At 40.8% G+C, this 17,899-nt stretch overlaps 1 protein-coding gene across 3 annotated transcripts in view; it reads left to right on the top strand.

The window, feature by feature from the left end:
* Window positions 1–17,899, top strand: part of lrp8 (low density lipoprotein receptor-related protein 8, apolipoprotein e receptor) — a 191,447-nt gene that overhangs the window by 135,894 nt on the left and 37,654 nt on the right. For all 3 annotated transcript variants that reach the window (XM_085250986.1, XM_085250985.1, XM_085250987.1), the window contains exons 5-9: window positions 6,808–7,182; window positions 9,852–9,974; window positions 11,135–11,254; window positions 13,452–13,571; window positions 15,735–15,860. In XM_085250986.1, the coding sequence (XP_085107112.1) occupies window positions 6,808–7,182; window positions 9,852–9,974; window positions 11,135–11,254; window positions 13,452–13,571; window positions 15,735–15,860 (864 nt within the window). The remainder of the gene's footprint in view (window positions 1–6,807; window positions 7,183–9,851; window positions 9,975–11,134; window positions 11,255–13,451; window positions 13,572–15,734; window positions 15,861–17,899) is intronic.

The following is a 17,899-nucleotide window of genomic DNA, read 5'->3' as shown; positions in this document are numbered from 1 at the left end:
GCTTTCCCTCCTCATCTTTTCAGACTGTTTTTTCGCTAGTAGGGTCAATGCTACTACTGATACCCTACAGAGGTTGCACAGGTAGTTCAACTCCTCCAGCATGGGACATCAATACTTGTCAGTGCCAGGTTTGCTATGTCAAACTCAAACTTGGTAAGGTTTTCAATTTAGCAATTGGGATGCACTTCATACTGTCCAGGAGCTCAGTGATATCCTGGTCCAGATCGGGGAGGAGATGCCCCAGGACACCATCAGCATTTTATGATAGTTTTGAATACTTGGACATAACGAACTTCAGTTAGCTTAACAGCAATTATATAGTACCTAACGGCAGGAGCTAGTAAACATATCTGTATCTAGGAAACATACAAATAGTCAGCAGTTTATTATTATTTTGGTTTATTAATTAGCTCTTTCCCTCACATTGAGCGGTGCAGAATGTAAAATACTTATGTTCAATTTTGATTGCATTAAACTATTACATGAGAAGCAACTGAAAAGCACTCTTATGATTCTTTCCCCCATTTCCAGGGGTGTAACATTTACACTCTAGACTTAAAGTGCTGAACATTTATGCAAACTTCTGCAACCACTGTGCGAAGAACTTTCTGAAGAATATTTGATTTCTGTTGGAGAAAGATGAGTCAAAAATTTAGAATACATTTTGGTCTATAATATATCATTCCATGATTTCTTTTTTTAACTCCAATTACTTAATTTGTACTATGCTTTCATTTCAAAGTGCAAGGAGACATTAAACTGCGTAATTTAAAATTATGATCAAAAGCTGCCTCTCCCTCTGTCTACTTCTCAGTGTTTAGATTCAGAGTGGCATCAGGTTAACGTTTCAAAACGCCAGTGACACGCAGCCATGTTGTTGCAGGGCGATGCTGGGAAGTCGACGCCTCTGGCTTGTTCTTTCTCTGACAGTTTGCTGTTTTAATGATTCCAAGGGTAATGTTCCCTGACACACAGCAAATGGTACATTAGGTACCTGTTCTCAGAAATGTTCTCACACAATGTTTGAAGATATTTCTTGAATGCTTTTAAGTTGTGGAGAGCAAGAAAACTGTGAAATTCGTGAATTTTCTTATTGGTGGGCCAAACCCCCCCCCCCCCCCAAAAAAAAACAGAGGTCATGTAATTCCACACTGATTTTAACTTTTAATACTGTACTTTCTCCTGAGCTCCAGTAAAAGTAGGTCAGATATGTCAGTGAGAGATGGAGGGAGAGCTCTTTTGCTCTCTCTTGGTGTCATTTGTACAAATATGGTAAGTATAGTGTGCGATGCATTACCATCACTCCTCTGCGGTCCCTTTATTATAAAGCACCGTTTCTTTGAAAAGGGCATTTGCTTTTTTTTTTCCTGAGTATATGACATTTGCCTTTGTTTTGGTGAGGGGGATTCCTGCTTTTGCAGGTTAGGTTTTCAGCAGTGACTGTAGGCAAAGTGACAGTTCATGCAACATCGGTCCAAAGTCCAAAGCAGAGATTACATTTTGGACCTATCAAAATGCTTTTCTGATGTTGGATAAGAATGCCTTTGTTTTAGTTTCATCTGCACTTTCTAACTTTTTAATAAATATTGAATAATTAAGCCAAAAAAAAAAATCCTGCTGTTTGAGGTTTTTTGTTTGTTTTTTTTTGCTCCCCTAGCATCAATCCTCATGAATATAGATGGCAGTTTGTTTACAATTACCCTCGTGTATCTGATGGTACAAGGTATGCTTGAATTGACACGGATGTGTTTTTTTTATTGACGCTCTCGTGTGAAAGATAAGCCATACATATTGATATTCCATAGAGAAGATGATCATGTTGCTTGTCTTCTATACGGCCCATTAAGTCTGCTCAGTGTTAAAATGCTTTCAGGTGTTGCTGTTTTCTTCTTTTTTTGTTCCAGCAGAGCTGCAGTTTAGTTAAATGCAGCATTTTACACATCACTGCGAAGTAAATATTTTATCTCCATTTCTGGTTGTTAGGAGCTGATCTGTGATCTTCAGCTTGCTTTACTGCTAGTGCACCTGGTGAACTGAAGTGATCAGACAAATGTACGTATGTGGACAAGATCGTGTGTATGTGTGCGTGCACGTATGTGCATACACACCGCGGCTCAGTGCCTGACATGTTAGACCACAGTCTGATTGGATTCCTCGCTCCAGAAACATTAAACTCACTGACTCGTGGACAAAAGCTGAGAGGTGTGTGTGTGTGTGTGTGTGTGTGTGTGTGTGTGTGTGTGTGTGTGTGTGTGTGTGTGTGTGTGTGTGTGTGTGTGTGCGCCCAATATTTTTTTTGGGCTCCTTTATTGTCCATTTGTATATTTGTGGCTGTTTGTGTTTTATTAAAGATTCTTTATCTTTTAATCTCTGCGTGTGCGTGTATGCATAGCTGTTTGCTATGTTCTGCTCCATGCTGAAAGAGAGTTCAGTTGTCCTTTAGATCAAGGTCAACGAGCTGTGCCCTATCTTATTGGTTCATCTATTAGCTGTTAACTGGTGGGTCTATGGATGGATGGAGTAAAAGCTTTGACCCCATGTTAAGCACAGTCACCTACAGGGGAAAGTAACCGTCAAGATGGAATTGAGTACAGCTTACTGATTACCTTTTTAAAATTGTAATTGGTCCACTAATCTGTTGGATGGGTGTGTTTAATTAACAGTCAGGAGTCTTAACTCTTTCAGACTACAACATCCAATATTTCTATTCTCAGATCTATCAGTGTATCCATTTCTAAGGGTTCGTTTAAGCCTGAATGAATGCAGAGGCCACCAACAGTAATCAACCAAAGACCAAAGTGATTTTGGGAATTTATCAAGTTTTAAAACTGACAGCAATCTATAGTTTTCATCTGATGTCCGAGCTACCGGGACACACCCACCTGGTGGGCAAAAACAGTACTGAGGTCTTCTGCTCTGCTATCGGGTACAATAATCACCGGGTACACTAATCTTTGAGATTATGGCACCAACATGTGAGCACGCCTCTCCTAACCCTGCCTCCCAGTCCCTGCTTCTCCGCAGAAACCCAGACTGTCTGTGTCGGCTCATTTCAGCTGTAGATCAGCTTTTTGTAATGACACAATTTATGTGACAAATTAATTAGAATACCAAAATTTTTCTGGTGTTACATTGTAAAACTCATTGCAAAATGTCTCTTCATATCTTCACTTTTCTCCCATTGATAGATTATCTAAGTAGTCTTGGCCCAACACAGGTAAACAAAACAACACTTTTGTCCTGCAGTAATACCAACGTCCAGCGTCGGACGTCAGGATGGAGTAACGTGTTTTGCCTGCTAGGTTAGTAAGTTAATCACTACCATTTTTTTTGTTTTTGAAAATTTCCTTCATGCAAAGAACACCAAAGCAAAACACTTCAAAAGGGTTGTTTAGAGCAACTCGTCAATGTTCCGTTGTGAATGTAGGATGCCTCGATATCTTATCATGTACTTCCAGCCTCGGTGGATGATGTTGAGATGAAAGCTCTGTGCAGGTCATACCGTCCTTCTTCCTTAATTATTATTATTCAAACTCGTCAGAGAAAGGCCGGCCAAAAGGTTCGAACTTTTAGTCTTGCTGTTATTGACAGCACTAATCACTGCATCACGCTGACACGGGCAAATATGGCTTTTCAGCATCAGCAAATTGTGTTAATTATAAGTGCAATAACTTTAAATTGTCATTCACAGAGTGGGCAGTCAGTGATGCAAAAAATAACAGTCTAAAGATCTCTGTAGGGTGTTCTTAGAGCTGGTTATGTGAAGCCAGAAGAAACAGAGATAGAACTGGGGTTATCTGAGACAAACCTGCTACTTTCTACTTCAGTAGTTTTGGTCATATTAGGCGACATTTTCACTTACAATTCCTGTGACCTAAGAGGCAAAAGAAAATGGCTTTGCAAGAGTCTAATTTTATAAGCTAATTTGTTTGAAGTGCTTTTAAGAACGCCTGTGTTTGAATACTTTAATTCCCTCTTTGGAAAGAACTGTGCACCTATTTAAAGGTTTGAAAGATGAAATTCTTTTTCTGTGTTAACTGGTGTGGTTTAAAAAAAGGAAAAGGGACAAAAATGGTTTTAATGTTACGCAGTGTCAATTTGGATCATTTGTGCTCTACCAATGTGGAATCCAAATATGACGTTATTGAATTTATGCGACTGATCATATCTATATACTCATTACATATGACCAACCCTGCCTAATGTACTGTTGGTCCTTCACATATTGACAGGGCTCCAAACTCCCTGAGGACAGGACTCCTTTGAAAATAACAGATTCATGGTTTATCACTTTTTTGAGGTGTGAGACACAAGAATGTCAGAGTCACTTGGGTGGCTGACTGTGAGAATAGGCTGTTTATTTTCTATATTTAATTTCCAGTTTATATCCCAGGCCCTGATATGCAGCAGTGCTGCCAGATAGTTATTGCTGCTTGTGTCGTACGGTACTGTGCAGAAGTCTTGAGCCACCTCCTAATAGTTTCCCTCCAAAGGTGCCATCACTCAAATAGCTATTGGCTAAAAACCTGGCACATTAGGGCATGGTGTGCAGTGCATCCTTAAAGACTTTGAGCAGATGAACAGTATTTGAATGTAATGTCTGACAGAAATGGGAAGAAATCTAGCAAACACCTGACACGTGACCTAAGAAATGCATCCCGCCAAACTACTGTTCAAGAAGTCGTTAATAAGGATCAAAACAAGAATAAAAGAAGTAGTAGTAGTATTTTTGGTTCAAATCAAATCTTTCCCCAGTAACTTTACTGTATAAAGAGCTAACATCGCCAAAATGTCAGGAGTAGTTAGTTACTACAAGAAGTGTTTGTGAACTAAAAATCAAGAATGTGGGATACTGTTTGTCCGTGATTTGGAGAGCCCAGCGCTGCTCCCAACACAGGGAAAACCAATTCTGCGGGGGAGACCTACCTCGGCACTTGTGCAGATGAAGCCAAAGGGAAGATATGCTTCACCATATTTTCTAGTCTTTGGCTTAGAATGAAGTTGGTTTGGAAACATATTTGGCGATGCTTCATCTCCTGCTTTGCGTTTGTGTGGAAGCCCCGTCAAAAACCTGTCAATTATGCCAACAGCGTCCAAGCATCCTTTTTTTTCTCTTTCTTTTCATACCACGCCCCCCCTGCAATGGCTCTGCCCCACACTTTGGGAGCCTCTGATTTAAGCAATGTTTGATCATCTCGACAGAGAACAGAACAAACGGTAGCCAACTTCCACAGAGAAGCTTTGAATGTCCTTCAAGAAGCCTGGAGAACTGTTCCTGAAGGCTAATTAAAGAATTACAAGTAAAATTTACCCAAGAAAGTTCAGGTCGTGTTGAAGAATAAAGGTGGTCAAAAACCAAATGTTGATTTTCAAACTTTTTACAATTGTAGCATAAAAGGTGTTTAATCTAACTAGAAACACATAATCGTCCTCGGGGATCTAGCAAAAATCTGTTTGAAATGTTCATAAAGAAAGTGTGTCTCGCTGTTGATGCAGAAAGTTTGAAAACAGTCCGTTTGTAACTTTATGCATCTTGCGCAACCGTACTTTCTGCTGGGGTACTGCTGATGTTGTTTTTGTGCTCATGTTAATTACTTAGATCTGAGTGGGGATGATTAGCATGCTAGTAGTAATAGCTAACAGGGAATCCGATAGCCTATTATCATAATGAGTCCCTTTGGCGTACTGTGTGGGTTGGTAAAAAAAAAAGAGAGAGAGAAAATGAAGAAGTTATGCCGGTCGCCCAGAGAGGAGCGTTGCATCAGTGAAGTGGTTTGTTTTGATTTTTCCCCCCCTTTTTTTGAGGAGATTATATGATTCAAATTGATTTGTCCACCCTGTCTGGAATTTGATAATGCCACAGCTGAAAGGAAACATAAGCACAGTAATATAAAACAACACCAACAGAACAACCACATCCACACTGAAATACAACACATTAAAAGCTGAAATGGCATCATACTTTTCGTCGCAGGTCTTTAGTTACCAGCCTGGAAAAAATCTAAATGCAGACATGGACATGAATATTCATTCCTGACAGGTGTTTCTGTCCAAACATTCACACACATGTATAAACACACACACAGTCTAGGAGTGACATTTCTACAGCTGTGCTCATCATACAGCCATCCATATACGCTGGACTTCTGCTGCCCTCGACCTCGTCCCATACATGGTCAGCAGCATCTTTATATGTTGAAAGTATTTGGAGTCTCTTGAGGTGGTGTTTACGTTTTTTAAATATTTCATCATTTATACTTTTTCTACAGGGCAAGTTTATGTTTTCTTCCTGGTTCTTTATCCCTTCGCTTTGTTCTTGTACCTGCCGCATTTTGTCTTGTCAGACTTTCAAGGAAGCTGTGCTGGTATTCTTCAGCGCCACGCAACTGTCGACAGTTTGATCAATCTTTCCTTTTGATTCTTGCCAATCACTAAAAGCTCCAGGGCTAAAAAGGAAACTGTGGAACGACTCTCTTCTTGTTAACTCTAAATTTTAACATTAACATTACTACCATCTGTTGAGAAGGCGTAAAAAGACATATTGGTGTGCATATTCCCACCTCTGATTGGGTTTGATTAAATGCAGAGATAAGTTGAACTATAGCCGTCCTTTAACTCGTATTTCCCCTGATCTACTCCCACTCTGAATGGATGTTTCTTAATGACTTGAAAAATGGCTATTTACTAAAGATATTCTGTAATTATTAGACTGATATTAATTTGCTAAATATTACAGGTTATAATAATCAATGAGAATTAAATAAAATACATATACAATTATAATTTAATGTACTTTTCCTCCTGCAGATGGCAAGGCCTGCCCCTCCAAAGACTTCCAGTGTCGTAACGGGAAATGTGTGGCACCGATCTTTGTGTGTGACGGAGACGACGACTGCGGGGACGCCAGCGATGAGGAGAAATGTTCGGCTCCCACCTGTGGGCAGCATGAATTCCGCTGCAACGACTCGGAGTGCATCCCTGCCCTGTGGAGCTGTGACGGCGACCCCGACTGCAAGGACAAGTCAGACGAGTCCATGGAGCGCTGCAGCCGGAGGACGGAGCCCCAGAAACCCCGCTGTCTGGTGAGCGAGTTCCAGTGCGGGAGCGGCGAGTGTGTCCATTTGAACTGGAAGTGTGACGGCGACCCCGACTGCAAGGATAAATCAGATGAAGCAAACTGTCGTAAGTCAGCTTTTTTCTTTTTGCCACCATGTGCTCCCCCTGTGCCGTTCGCTTTATTGTTGTTCAAAGCAATTAGAAAACATAGGAACGAGTCACACCACTGGCATGCTCCTTAATCAAAACATCTTTTTTAATTATCTTTGATTATTCCATAACAACGGGCACAATTCAACTCTGATCAGTCTGAGGAGAGTGGTAGTGAAGTAACTGATCAGCCTAAAGAATCCAGTTTTATTAATTTTAGAAATTAGGATGAATGGTTTGTATTAGTACTTTTGGATATTGTGTCATTTATCTTTACTTGAAGCTAATGCCAACTATCGCCTTTAATGAAAGTTACGGATGGATACCAAAAAGTAATCAGTTGTTTTGTAGAGCAGCAGCTTAAATGTACTGGAGGACTATGCTTTGAAGACCGGCTCTGCTCTGAACAAAGACTGTGTGACAAATGTGTCACCAAATGACTAAAGGAAGATCAATTCTAATTTTATCGTGACGATCCACAAATGTGTTGCCATGCAACCATGTGACCTGTGCAAGAAGAGACAAACCCATCTGAGCCTGTGTAAGGTGAAGGTCCTTCATCAAGCGTGACCCCCATGTGGTCTCCTCTTCACATGCCCACACACCACTTAGAGAGATGACAGCAACTTCACACATAAGACATGATACAAGCACAGTGCGCAGCCGCACGCGCAGCCAGGTGCAAGCTCTAACACACACATGCACCCACAATAATAAGGTGTTAGTACAAAAAATAAAGCAGAAATCACAGAGTACATGTTGTTTCAGTGTTTAGATCACGGCTTGCCCTTTATCACAGTACACACCCTCCTTATCCTTAAATTAATGGCTGCTGCACTCCAGACAGAATTACATGGGTCTGTGGAGTCGTCTTTTATGAGATTGGAATAATTATGTAGGTAAGCACTACACTACTACTAACCCTTCATGTCTCCACAGCGGAGTATAATCATGACTTGTCTCAGCCATAAATGTAAATAAAAGTCAAACATGGACGATGATATGTCATGTATTGGTTTGAGAACTATGACCTTGATATTGGTGTTTCAATCAGACCCACTTTAGTCTCTTTGACTGGACCTGAGCATGTTTTAATGAGAGCTTTGACTTGATTAGCTAATGCTAACACCGGCTTTGTTTGGAAGTTCAATGCATTATTCACTGAGTTATTAACTGCTAGCTTGGAGAATTGGAAGCTGAAAATAAAATTCACTAAACATGTAAACAGAACAGCCGACAGCTTAGAGTATATTTTATTAAAACAGACTATTTTCCTAAAATAATTAACGTAAATATCCTTGCTACCAACTGATATCTTTTCCAAAACATTTCAAACTGTTTGCTAACTGCCTAAAAAACATTTAAAAATAGACCAAAAATCTCTCTATTAACCAAAAAAAAAAAAGGGAATCTGTCCTGGGTGTACCCTGCATCTCACCCCGTGATAGCTGGGATAGGCTGAAGCCCCCACAGCGACCGTGATAAGGTTAAGCAGAAGAGAATGGAGGGATGGCAATTTAAACGAGAACATAGAAGACAGCTTAGCACCGTTTCAGTGTAAATGAGGATTGTGACAATAACTGCATACTATACCTCCAGTTTGTTCTTTCCTCGTTCGCCTCGTTTCCATCAGGCTCTGCTCATTCCCACACACGCGCTCCTTACGTATCATTTGCCATCTTATTCGAAACATCTGTCTCAATAACCTCGAGCTTCTTCGCGGACACACCGAGACAAGCGACTGTGAGCAGAGTGACAGAAGGTTAATGGAAATGAGAAACGGTCACATCGTATCGCAACTTTCCTTCTTTCCGTCCTGTCAACGTTTCCGCAGATGGCAATCCATTATTATAACTATTCATCCCGGGGATTTATCATTATTAGCTGAGCTAACATCCCAATAATTTGGATGAAGGAATCGGCACATTTTGCGATGGTCCAGGCTTTAGCATGAACATCTGTTTGTCTTTATTTTATTTATTTTTTGTCTGAGTGTTTCAAAGTATGTTTCAGCTTCCCCTTTTCCTGGCATTCACATGTCCTGCTGCAAGCTTGCATTTAATTTTGCTCATTTAATAATGCCTCTGTGAGCCCGAAAACCCAAATGTGCCCAAACCGTTGTGTGTGGCTGTGTTAATACCATATTTCCTGATGCGAAGATTGTCTGCCGTGTGTTTTTTATCGGCTCCACAGTCATTGATCATGTCTGCCTCTGCTCCGTTGGCGGAGCCAGTCCAAAACACAACACATGAATAATTAAATAGCCAGTTAAAAAGACAAATGAGTTAAATAAACCGTCCCTCCACGTTAGAGCAAGCACAAATGTCTATATGCACATTTACATGCACACACCTTCTCAATAGGTCACTAGATGTGGGTTTGCTTCAGATGCTGGATGAATACATGAATGCTTTTCTTTTCGGCATAGCAGTTTATGAGGATTTATGCCCTATCAAGAGGTGCGTATGATAGATTAGAGCTGAATACTGGAATGCAATTTGAGAGGAAAAGGGCTGAATTTGACTTTGTGAACAATTTAAAATGCTCTGAATTTTCATTGTGGAACTTTATCATTGTCTTTTCGTGGATTAGACTAATGGGAATACTCAACTAATTCTTAACTCTGTGTGTTTTGTGTTCCTCAGCACTGCTTACGTGCAGACCTGATGAGTTCCAGTGTGGCGATGGCTCCTGTATTCACGGCACCAAGCAGTGTAATAAAGTTCACGACTGTCCGGACTACAGTGATGAAGCAGGTTGTGTCAACGGTAAGCGTCTCGCGAGTACGGAAAAGGAGGACGGCCATGAAACAAGCAAACATCCCGATTATTATTAGAAGAACATATTGTTCTATTTTGTTTTCCTCCCAATAATGTTGGCTTTTCTTCTAAATGCAGAGTCAAAATTCCAGATTTTATTTAAAGTTTCAGTTTATGTTTTCAGGACTTCTGCTTCTCGCTTCTGCCTCCTTTCTTTAACTTCATTTACTCAAAAAAAAAAAGTGGCCAATTACAACTTTAATACTTTGAACTAGCTTCACAGGAGCTATAACGAAGAGTAGCACAGTTGGCCTCTCTGGTGAGTTCGGCCCCATGAGAAACTTTAATCAGAAAAATGTCCACCAAAAGATAGGCTTAGAGGCATGGGAGGATAAGAGGCTGTGAATCTCCACTGCCTTAAATCTCCCCTGTGTTCCCTCCACTTAAATCTCCTGAGTGGTCGAAGACGGAGGTGATGATTCAAAGAATTGCAAAGAAGCTACAGCGATATTTTTATTTACTGTAACAACTCAGCTGCGTATAACTTGCACAGAACAGATATGTAGCAGCTGAGTTGCTTCGTGCATTTAATAGGCACTGGATGTCACATCTGCTACTCTTCTACATTTTATTTAGCTTCTACTTTCAAGAGAGTTAAAGGGCCTCTTTGATGGGAGCTCAGCTGCCTCTGGCTCATCTGTAGTTCAAACCGTATAATGCATATGTTATCCATGAAGCCTTTCTCTTTTTTTGAGCTTGTGTTTACTATTAGTTACCATACATATGATATGTCTTTCTCAGTAAGCTTCCCTAATTAGAATAGCGACAAACATTTGTTAACCTCCACTTAACTCCCTGTAGCCTGTCTTATTTATAGAACTAAGCAATTTAATGATCAAGCTTTGCCTAAAGCTTCTCACTGAGAGTCAAAAGAGTCAACCTTTGGGCTAATTATCTCCACAGACCACAAGAAACATCGACAGCATTGCTTTGCTGACATTTACTGTATCTGCATTAGAATCTTGTACTCTACAAAATCTGACGCGCCAGAGGCTTTCATCACAGTAGGGTTGAATTATTGTGTTGCCAAACACTAATTTGGTGCTCAATGTGATTAAAACACTTGCTAAGAGTCTAGGCTTTTAAGTCATCTGATGTCTTCACTACAGTTACAAAATGCGACGGGCCCAAAAAGTTCCGCTGTAAGAACGGGGAGTGTATCGACAGCAGCAAGGTGTGCGATAACGTGAAAGACTGCAAGGACTGGTCAGATGAACCTGTGGAGTGTGGTAAGATTCTTCGTGTTTCTTTACACACACACACATTAATGTGAGAACATTAGCTTGTTCAAATGTGGGTGGTCACTCTTCTCTATGTAAAGGAGATTCATTTGATCAAGGCTGAGTAAATCAGGATATTTCTCAACTACCTTGTTATGATGAAAGACCCAAACGACTCTGCCCTCCGGTGCGATCTTAGCCGAGAGAGCGTGACACGACTACGTTACCCATAACGTAGATTATCCACAGAGATTATCCAAACAGCACAGATAATTACTGCTTCCTCAGCTTTGGTCACACATTTGACACCACAAGCAGTGCAGTTCATCCGCAATCAGATGTAAGCGGCTGAGAAAAGTATACTTATTAATAGAATCGTATCAAATTAATGAAACAAAGGGAATTGAAGCCTGAGATTTTACTTTATGTACACGTTAAAGTGTCTGAGGTTATTAAGAGACGCTGCACTTGACCCATAGCCTCTCTGAATTGGAGTGGGCTGGCATCTGTTGTGTCAGTATAAAATTATATGTGTGCGCACTGCCTTTGCATCCTCCTCTAACCTCACAGCTGATGGATATATTCAATTCGATTTTATTTTTACGGCGCAAAATCACAGCAACAGTCAAGGCTTTATATTGTAAGGTAGACCCTACAAATAATACATACAGATAAAAACCCAACAGTCATATGACCCCTTACGAGCAAGCACTTTGGCGACAGTGGGAAGGAAAACTGGAAGAAACCTCCGGCAGAACCTGGCTCAGGGAGGGGCGGCCATCTGCCGCGACCGGTTGGGGTGAGAGAAGAATCTGCCATGATTCCCATGATAAGAATTAAATATGATGATCTGTGAACTGGAAGTTAGCACACATCACAGCCAAGAAGATGGCGCTGAGTTAAGCCGAGCCTACACAGTAATATCACTTATTAGCAGTAATATAGCTTTATCTTATTTGTGAATGACATTGCCGGATTATTTTTGGTATTTAGTAAAACTCTGAATCTTACTCACTCATTCTGTGTATATGTGTGTCTATGTACATCGATCCACAAATTGATCCATAAATCGATGTGTATAGACACAGAAATATAAGAATTTTACTCCAACATTGCTGCAGACATCATCTCATACAGTTCAGTGTCTGTCTGGCGCTAGAATTAAGATGTTAGAAAGAGTTTATTGGTATCTGAAAAGAACCTCCTGCCAGCCACCTGCATGTTTTACCCATGCTATAGTCATTATAGTTTATGTGATTTTCAAAGATTTTAACTAAACCTCAGTACAAACTATACAACATTACAAGAGAATAGAAATATGGATATGAGTGTCCACATACTTTGTTTTTTGTTTTCTAGTGCTTCTGCTACAACCTGCTTAAACTGCTTTAAGCAGGTTTTCATGTTTTTGCCTTATTTTAGTTTAAAATAAGGCTGATTCTCAGTTGCTGTTCCGTTCTACTATAAATTACCAGTCTAATTTTGATTAAATGCAAATCTGTGAAAGTCCATACTACTCTTTTCCTCTTCCTGTGAGTCTCCCTTAATGTCTTGCTGCCTCTCTTTTTCTATCTCTAGTAGTGTCTTAGTCTCACAGCAGTACCTGTAGCCTTGAAGCTTAAATCTTTAATGTAAACCGGTAATGAAGTACCAGCTTTAGCTTTCTGCAGAGATCCCTCTTCACTCCCTGGAGGGTAGTTGAAAGAAAAAAAGGGATAAATGGAGGCACAGAAACTGATACAAAAGGGAAAGGAAGGATGACTCAGTCCAATATGTTCTGTTAAAAGGAAAAAATGGAGAGAATTGGATTAGAGGATGAAGGAGAGCACGTGCTTGTGTTACAATAGGCAATATAGTGCAGTAGCACCTGGGATAAGCAAAGGTTCCTGTTGGAAAATGGATCCGTTCCAGGAACTACTAGCTAAGACTACCGGTAGTAGAGCACACAAGAATCACACACAAACTTGAATTGTTGATGTATACAGACAGGACAAAAATATCTTTACTGGCAGGATGATTTAAACTGTCCATACAGACCAACCTGTGGGATTGTCTTCCTGTCCATCTTGTTCTTGTGTTGCCAAAGTTATTCTGTCTAAAAACCTGCTGGAATTTATTGGAACAATACTCAACTCTTTGTTTTATTTTTCACTGTTTCCTCTCTGCCATCCCTGCCCTTTCCTCTGCTGCCACTCTGTCTCTGCAGGCCTGAATGAGTGTGCAGACAACAACGGTGGCTGCTCCCACATCTGCAAGGACCAGAGAATTGGTTATGAGTGTGACTGCCCCTCTGGCTACAAACTCCTGGATAAAAAGACGTGTGGAGGTAAAGAGAAAAAAAAGTGCAGCAGAGCTCCTCATACCTTGGTCCAGAGAAGCACGACCAAAGGGCAGTGACATTAATCAGCTGAACTTTATCTGTGCTATTCTGTGGTTGTTTTGTTCGAGGGTACTTTTAACTATGGCCATTTTCAGGTCCAAGGAAAACATTAACATGATTCATTAAACACTGCTGTTTAAGATTAGTTGCATTTGCTTTACCCGGTTGAGACAAAAATCTAGTATGATAACTAACTTAAATGCAAAAAATGGGGTTAGCACTCTGGAGTAAACTGCCTCATCTAAAGCTTGTCTTTTATGCATGTTGCAAGTTATTAATTGCATGCAGACATTCTGGATTTGGGAGCATGAATAAGTTATTTTAACAACCAGTCTCCTTAGCGAGGTTGCCAGGTCCAGAATGTAAGATGAGGCATTTGTAAAATGTTGGGATGCTGATGATCAGAAAGTGTTCCACCATAAAAAACAGATAAATGATGTACAGAAGAACAAAACAACAAAACATCAGTTCACAAAAACTGCTACTCCCTATTCAGTACTAATTACATTTTCACTGATTACCTAATGGGTCCGCCCACCCATTGTTATAGCCCTAGCAGGACCTCCTCCTGAAATCGTTCTTGTTTGGATGTGTCCTGCCATATCTCCTGCCTTTGGTGCCACCGTTTTTGTACGGCTGACTCCCATCAGCAATTAAGAATGCTTAAATCCAGAGAAAATTGAGCTCTAGGGCCAGAGAGAGCTTTGTTGGGTTGTTGCTGGTGAGCTGTGAGTATGGTGGTCTATTGCTCCTACTCTGTGGAGAGGAGTGTGTTTTGGTACTAACCCCCTTTGACTTATTTTTAGTTTAGTGATGATCACCTGAGTTTTGTTGTTTTCTTTCTTCAAAAGGTAATAGTGGCTGGTCTGTCTCTTTTAGTTTAGTTATTAATAGAAACATTAATAAAATCTGTTAATGTAATCATTTTGCCTCTCTGCCTCCTTTTTTCAACCCGGACACCTTTGTTACTTTCCCTCAACCACTGGACCTTTTTAGGGGACCAAGAGGGGGCTTGTCCGGGATCGCTGAAAATGGGAGTTTTGGAATTGTTAGCATTTGGTTTCTGATTATTTTGCTTGTAAATGGCTTGTGAAATGATGCGGAAACAAAGTTCAGCTCTAGAAACCGAGAATCAGTTCAACTTACTGCTAGCTATGTGACTCAAGCTCTCATTACAGTTGTACAGGGACCAGATAGCCCTTAACAAAGGGGCTAATACCACATACTCCAGAAGCAGCCCCTGCGGACACAGCAAGCAATGCCATTGAATGCCCTCTCTAAGTTAATAAGACAATAGTTGAGCAAAATCCCACGTCCCCTTAAATATGCTTAATGGGATGCAGAGCTTGTCCCGTGTTCCACAACCAGGACAAAAGCTGCATTGTTTCTCCTTAAGTTAGGGGCCGACTACTGAATGGACTCTCCTCTCCAGTATCCCAGCACAGACCATCCTAGGTAGGCTGAGAAAATCGGATCCCCCTGAAGTTGTAACATACCCTCTGGTGCCCTTTCTTGAAGAGGGGAACCACCATCCTAGAGGGCAGTCTAGAGGCACTCTCCCCAAGTTCTATCCAATTTTGCAGAGGTATGTCAGTTGAAACAGTTCAGAACATCCAGAGGCTTACAAACTCGAGTCCAGTCTCATCCACCCTGGGGACCTTCCACCATGGAGTTGTTTAACTACTTCAGTGATCTTGCCTCCAGTATTGGGAGGTTCATCCCCTTTGTCCCCAGATTCTGGTTACGCTGACCTTGGAGGACCTTGACCTGTAGCTTTAAATATGACCCTGAATGCGTTCAGAAATGTCAGATTTTCCATTTTTCCTAATTTATTTGGTTTAAGCTGTTTCCATATACAAACGTGTTTAACATCATTTCTATTATCCAGTTAAAACAGTGTTAGTCTGTTTCTCAAAAATATTAGTGTTACAACATTCAAATTTCTCAACAAAAGATCTCTCTTTTTTTTTTGAAGTGAGGATCCTGCTGAGAAAGGTTGTTAACAGGCTAGAAACAGAAAATATTAGCTCTTTTATGTCTCAGTCTCCAGACAAATAGGACTGTGTGTGTCTTGATCTTTATGTCTTTGTGCCATGTTTCTCTCTGCAGACATAGACGAATGTGAGAACCCAGATGCCTGCAGTCAGATCTGCATCAACTACAAAGGGGATTACAAGTGTGAGTGCTATGAAGGTTATGAGATGGACCCTGCCTCTAAGACCTGCAAAGCCGTAGGTAGGGCATTTATCACACACACATTTTTGGAAGTGAATACACACACTGTCATTGATGGAAGCTCCCACCAAAATACAGTCGCACATACATATGAGGAATCACACATAGAAACCAACTCTCACATATTCAGCAACGGCGCTCCGACTCTAGCGCCGACTACCCAGTCACGTCCTACGCAGTTCTCACACAGTGGCACTCCGTGAAAGGAGAGTATTGCTTTGTGTGCAGTTCTTGCACAGCAATCTGTGCAAAGATAAATATTTGCCATCTTTTTTCTGCAGCTCTCACTAATGAAAGTTTGCAGCCAGCTGCTTTTGCTCTCCCCAGAGTGTTAAGGGAAGGGTGTTATTTGGGGAAAAGGTCTGCCCACTCAATGCAGGACACAGGCAGGGTCTCTACCCATTGTTGGCTACAGCAAATACACTGAACAGCAGTTTGAATGAAAATAAAATCTTGTCCTCTAAGCTGCACTTGGCAAGTTTGCAACTGAAAAGAAGTCTTCCTTAATGCTATTCAAAACACAACTGTACATGAGCCCATTAGGTATACATGAGACTTGTTTGAAAGCACAATTTGGGTTCTTCTAATCAGTTCGCACAGTTTTCAGTCTGTTAGAGCTGACCTTAAAGATAACAATCCTGTGGTTACCAAGCCTTTAAGTACCTGCAGATAATGTTTCTATATATTTTACTTTAAGAAGTACAGGAAACAGACGGTCTAGAACAGGGGTAGGCAACTCCAGGCCTCAAGTGCTGTTGTCCTGCACTTTAGATATCACCCTGGGTCAGCACACCTGAATTAAATGGTTAGTTCATAACCAGGCCTCTGGAGAACTTCAAGACATGTTGAGGAGGTCATTTAGCAATTTGAATCAGCTGTAATTGACTAAGGACACATCTAGTCCTGCAGGACACCGTTACTCAAGGCCTGGAGTTGCCGACCCCTGGTCTAGAATGTGTTAACAGTGCATGCTTTCAAGTTTTTAACCTTATTAGCATGTCCCTACGATGTGTTGTTTCTGTGTTCGAAGACATATCGGTGAAATAAGCAGGCAACACAGTAGGTGACTAGCCTGACTGAACAAACCAGAACAACATGTTGCCTATGTTGCCACTGTAAAGTTCACTTTTCTTCTTCTTCCTATTTTCCAAAATCAGTTAACAGCTCAAACACGGATGGCTGAGGCATGGCCGAATTAGTCCAATATTGCAACTTATTTAGAGTAGAGACACAGAAGCAGACGTGGGTGGCTAGTATGCATCTCTTATATATGCATGAATATTCAAAGAAGTGAACATGCAAAGTTGCATCTGTACGGTGGCCCTGAGAGTCAAACGGACTACAACTTAAGAAAACACCAGCAGTAAGAAAAACGTTGCAAAAGCACACAAAACACAACGGAAATAGGAAAAAACACAAGGGAAGTGTTTCTGGGGAGACAATAACCCGACGGACCAGTTGCAGGAACCAAAATATGCTAAGAACTGCGCTGGGAGACAGAATTGGAGGATCTATTGGTTTTGTGAGGAAAGAAAAGATGAGAGGTAAGTGTGTTAGTCTAACTATTAGCCTAATAATCCGTCATCAGTATTATATGAATCATGATAAAACACGCCTACCATGTTTTGGGTTCCTGCAACTGGTCCGTCGGGGTATTGTCTCCCCAGAAACACTTCCCAATACTGGAGGCAAGATCACAGAAACACTTCTCTTGTGCGTTTGGAAATCAGCTTTTTCCTATTTCTGTTTTCATGTTTCCTATTTCTGTTGTGTTTTGTGTGCCTTTGCAGCGTTTTTCTTATTGCTGGTGTTTTCTTAAGTTGCAGTCTGTTTTGCCTCTCAGGGCCACCGTACATCTGAGCCATATGAAGACATTAAGGGATTGCCTTTACAAAAAAACAAACAAACTTCTAAATATGCAATTTTAGTTTTCAATTTTAACTTTTACGGATAGGTACCTGCTATCTTGCTACATGTGCTAACGATTTAAAATATGTATACATTATATTTCTAGGCTAGAAATTACCTCATGTTCTGGT

The sequence above is a fragment of the Mchenga conophoros genome, linkage group LG17, assembly GCF_057382185.1.
Source record: "Mchenga conophoros isolate Kocher_MC1m ecotype Shallow Benthic linkage group LG17, M_conophoros_male_GT1.1, whole genome shotgun sequence".
Taxonomy (NCBI): Eukaryota; Metazoa; Chordata; class Actinopteri; order Cichliformes; family Cichlidae; genus Mchenga; species Mchenga conophoros.
Note: the sequence above shows the minus strand (reverse complement) of the source record. Positions and strands in the feature narration are given on the sequence as shown.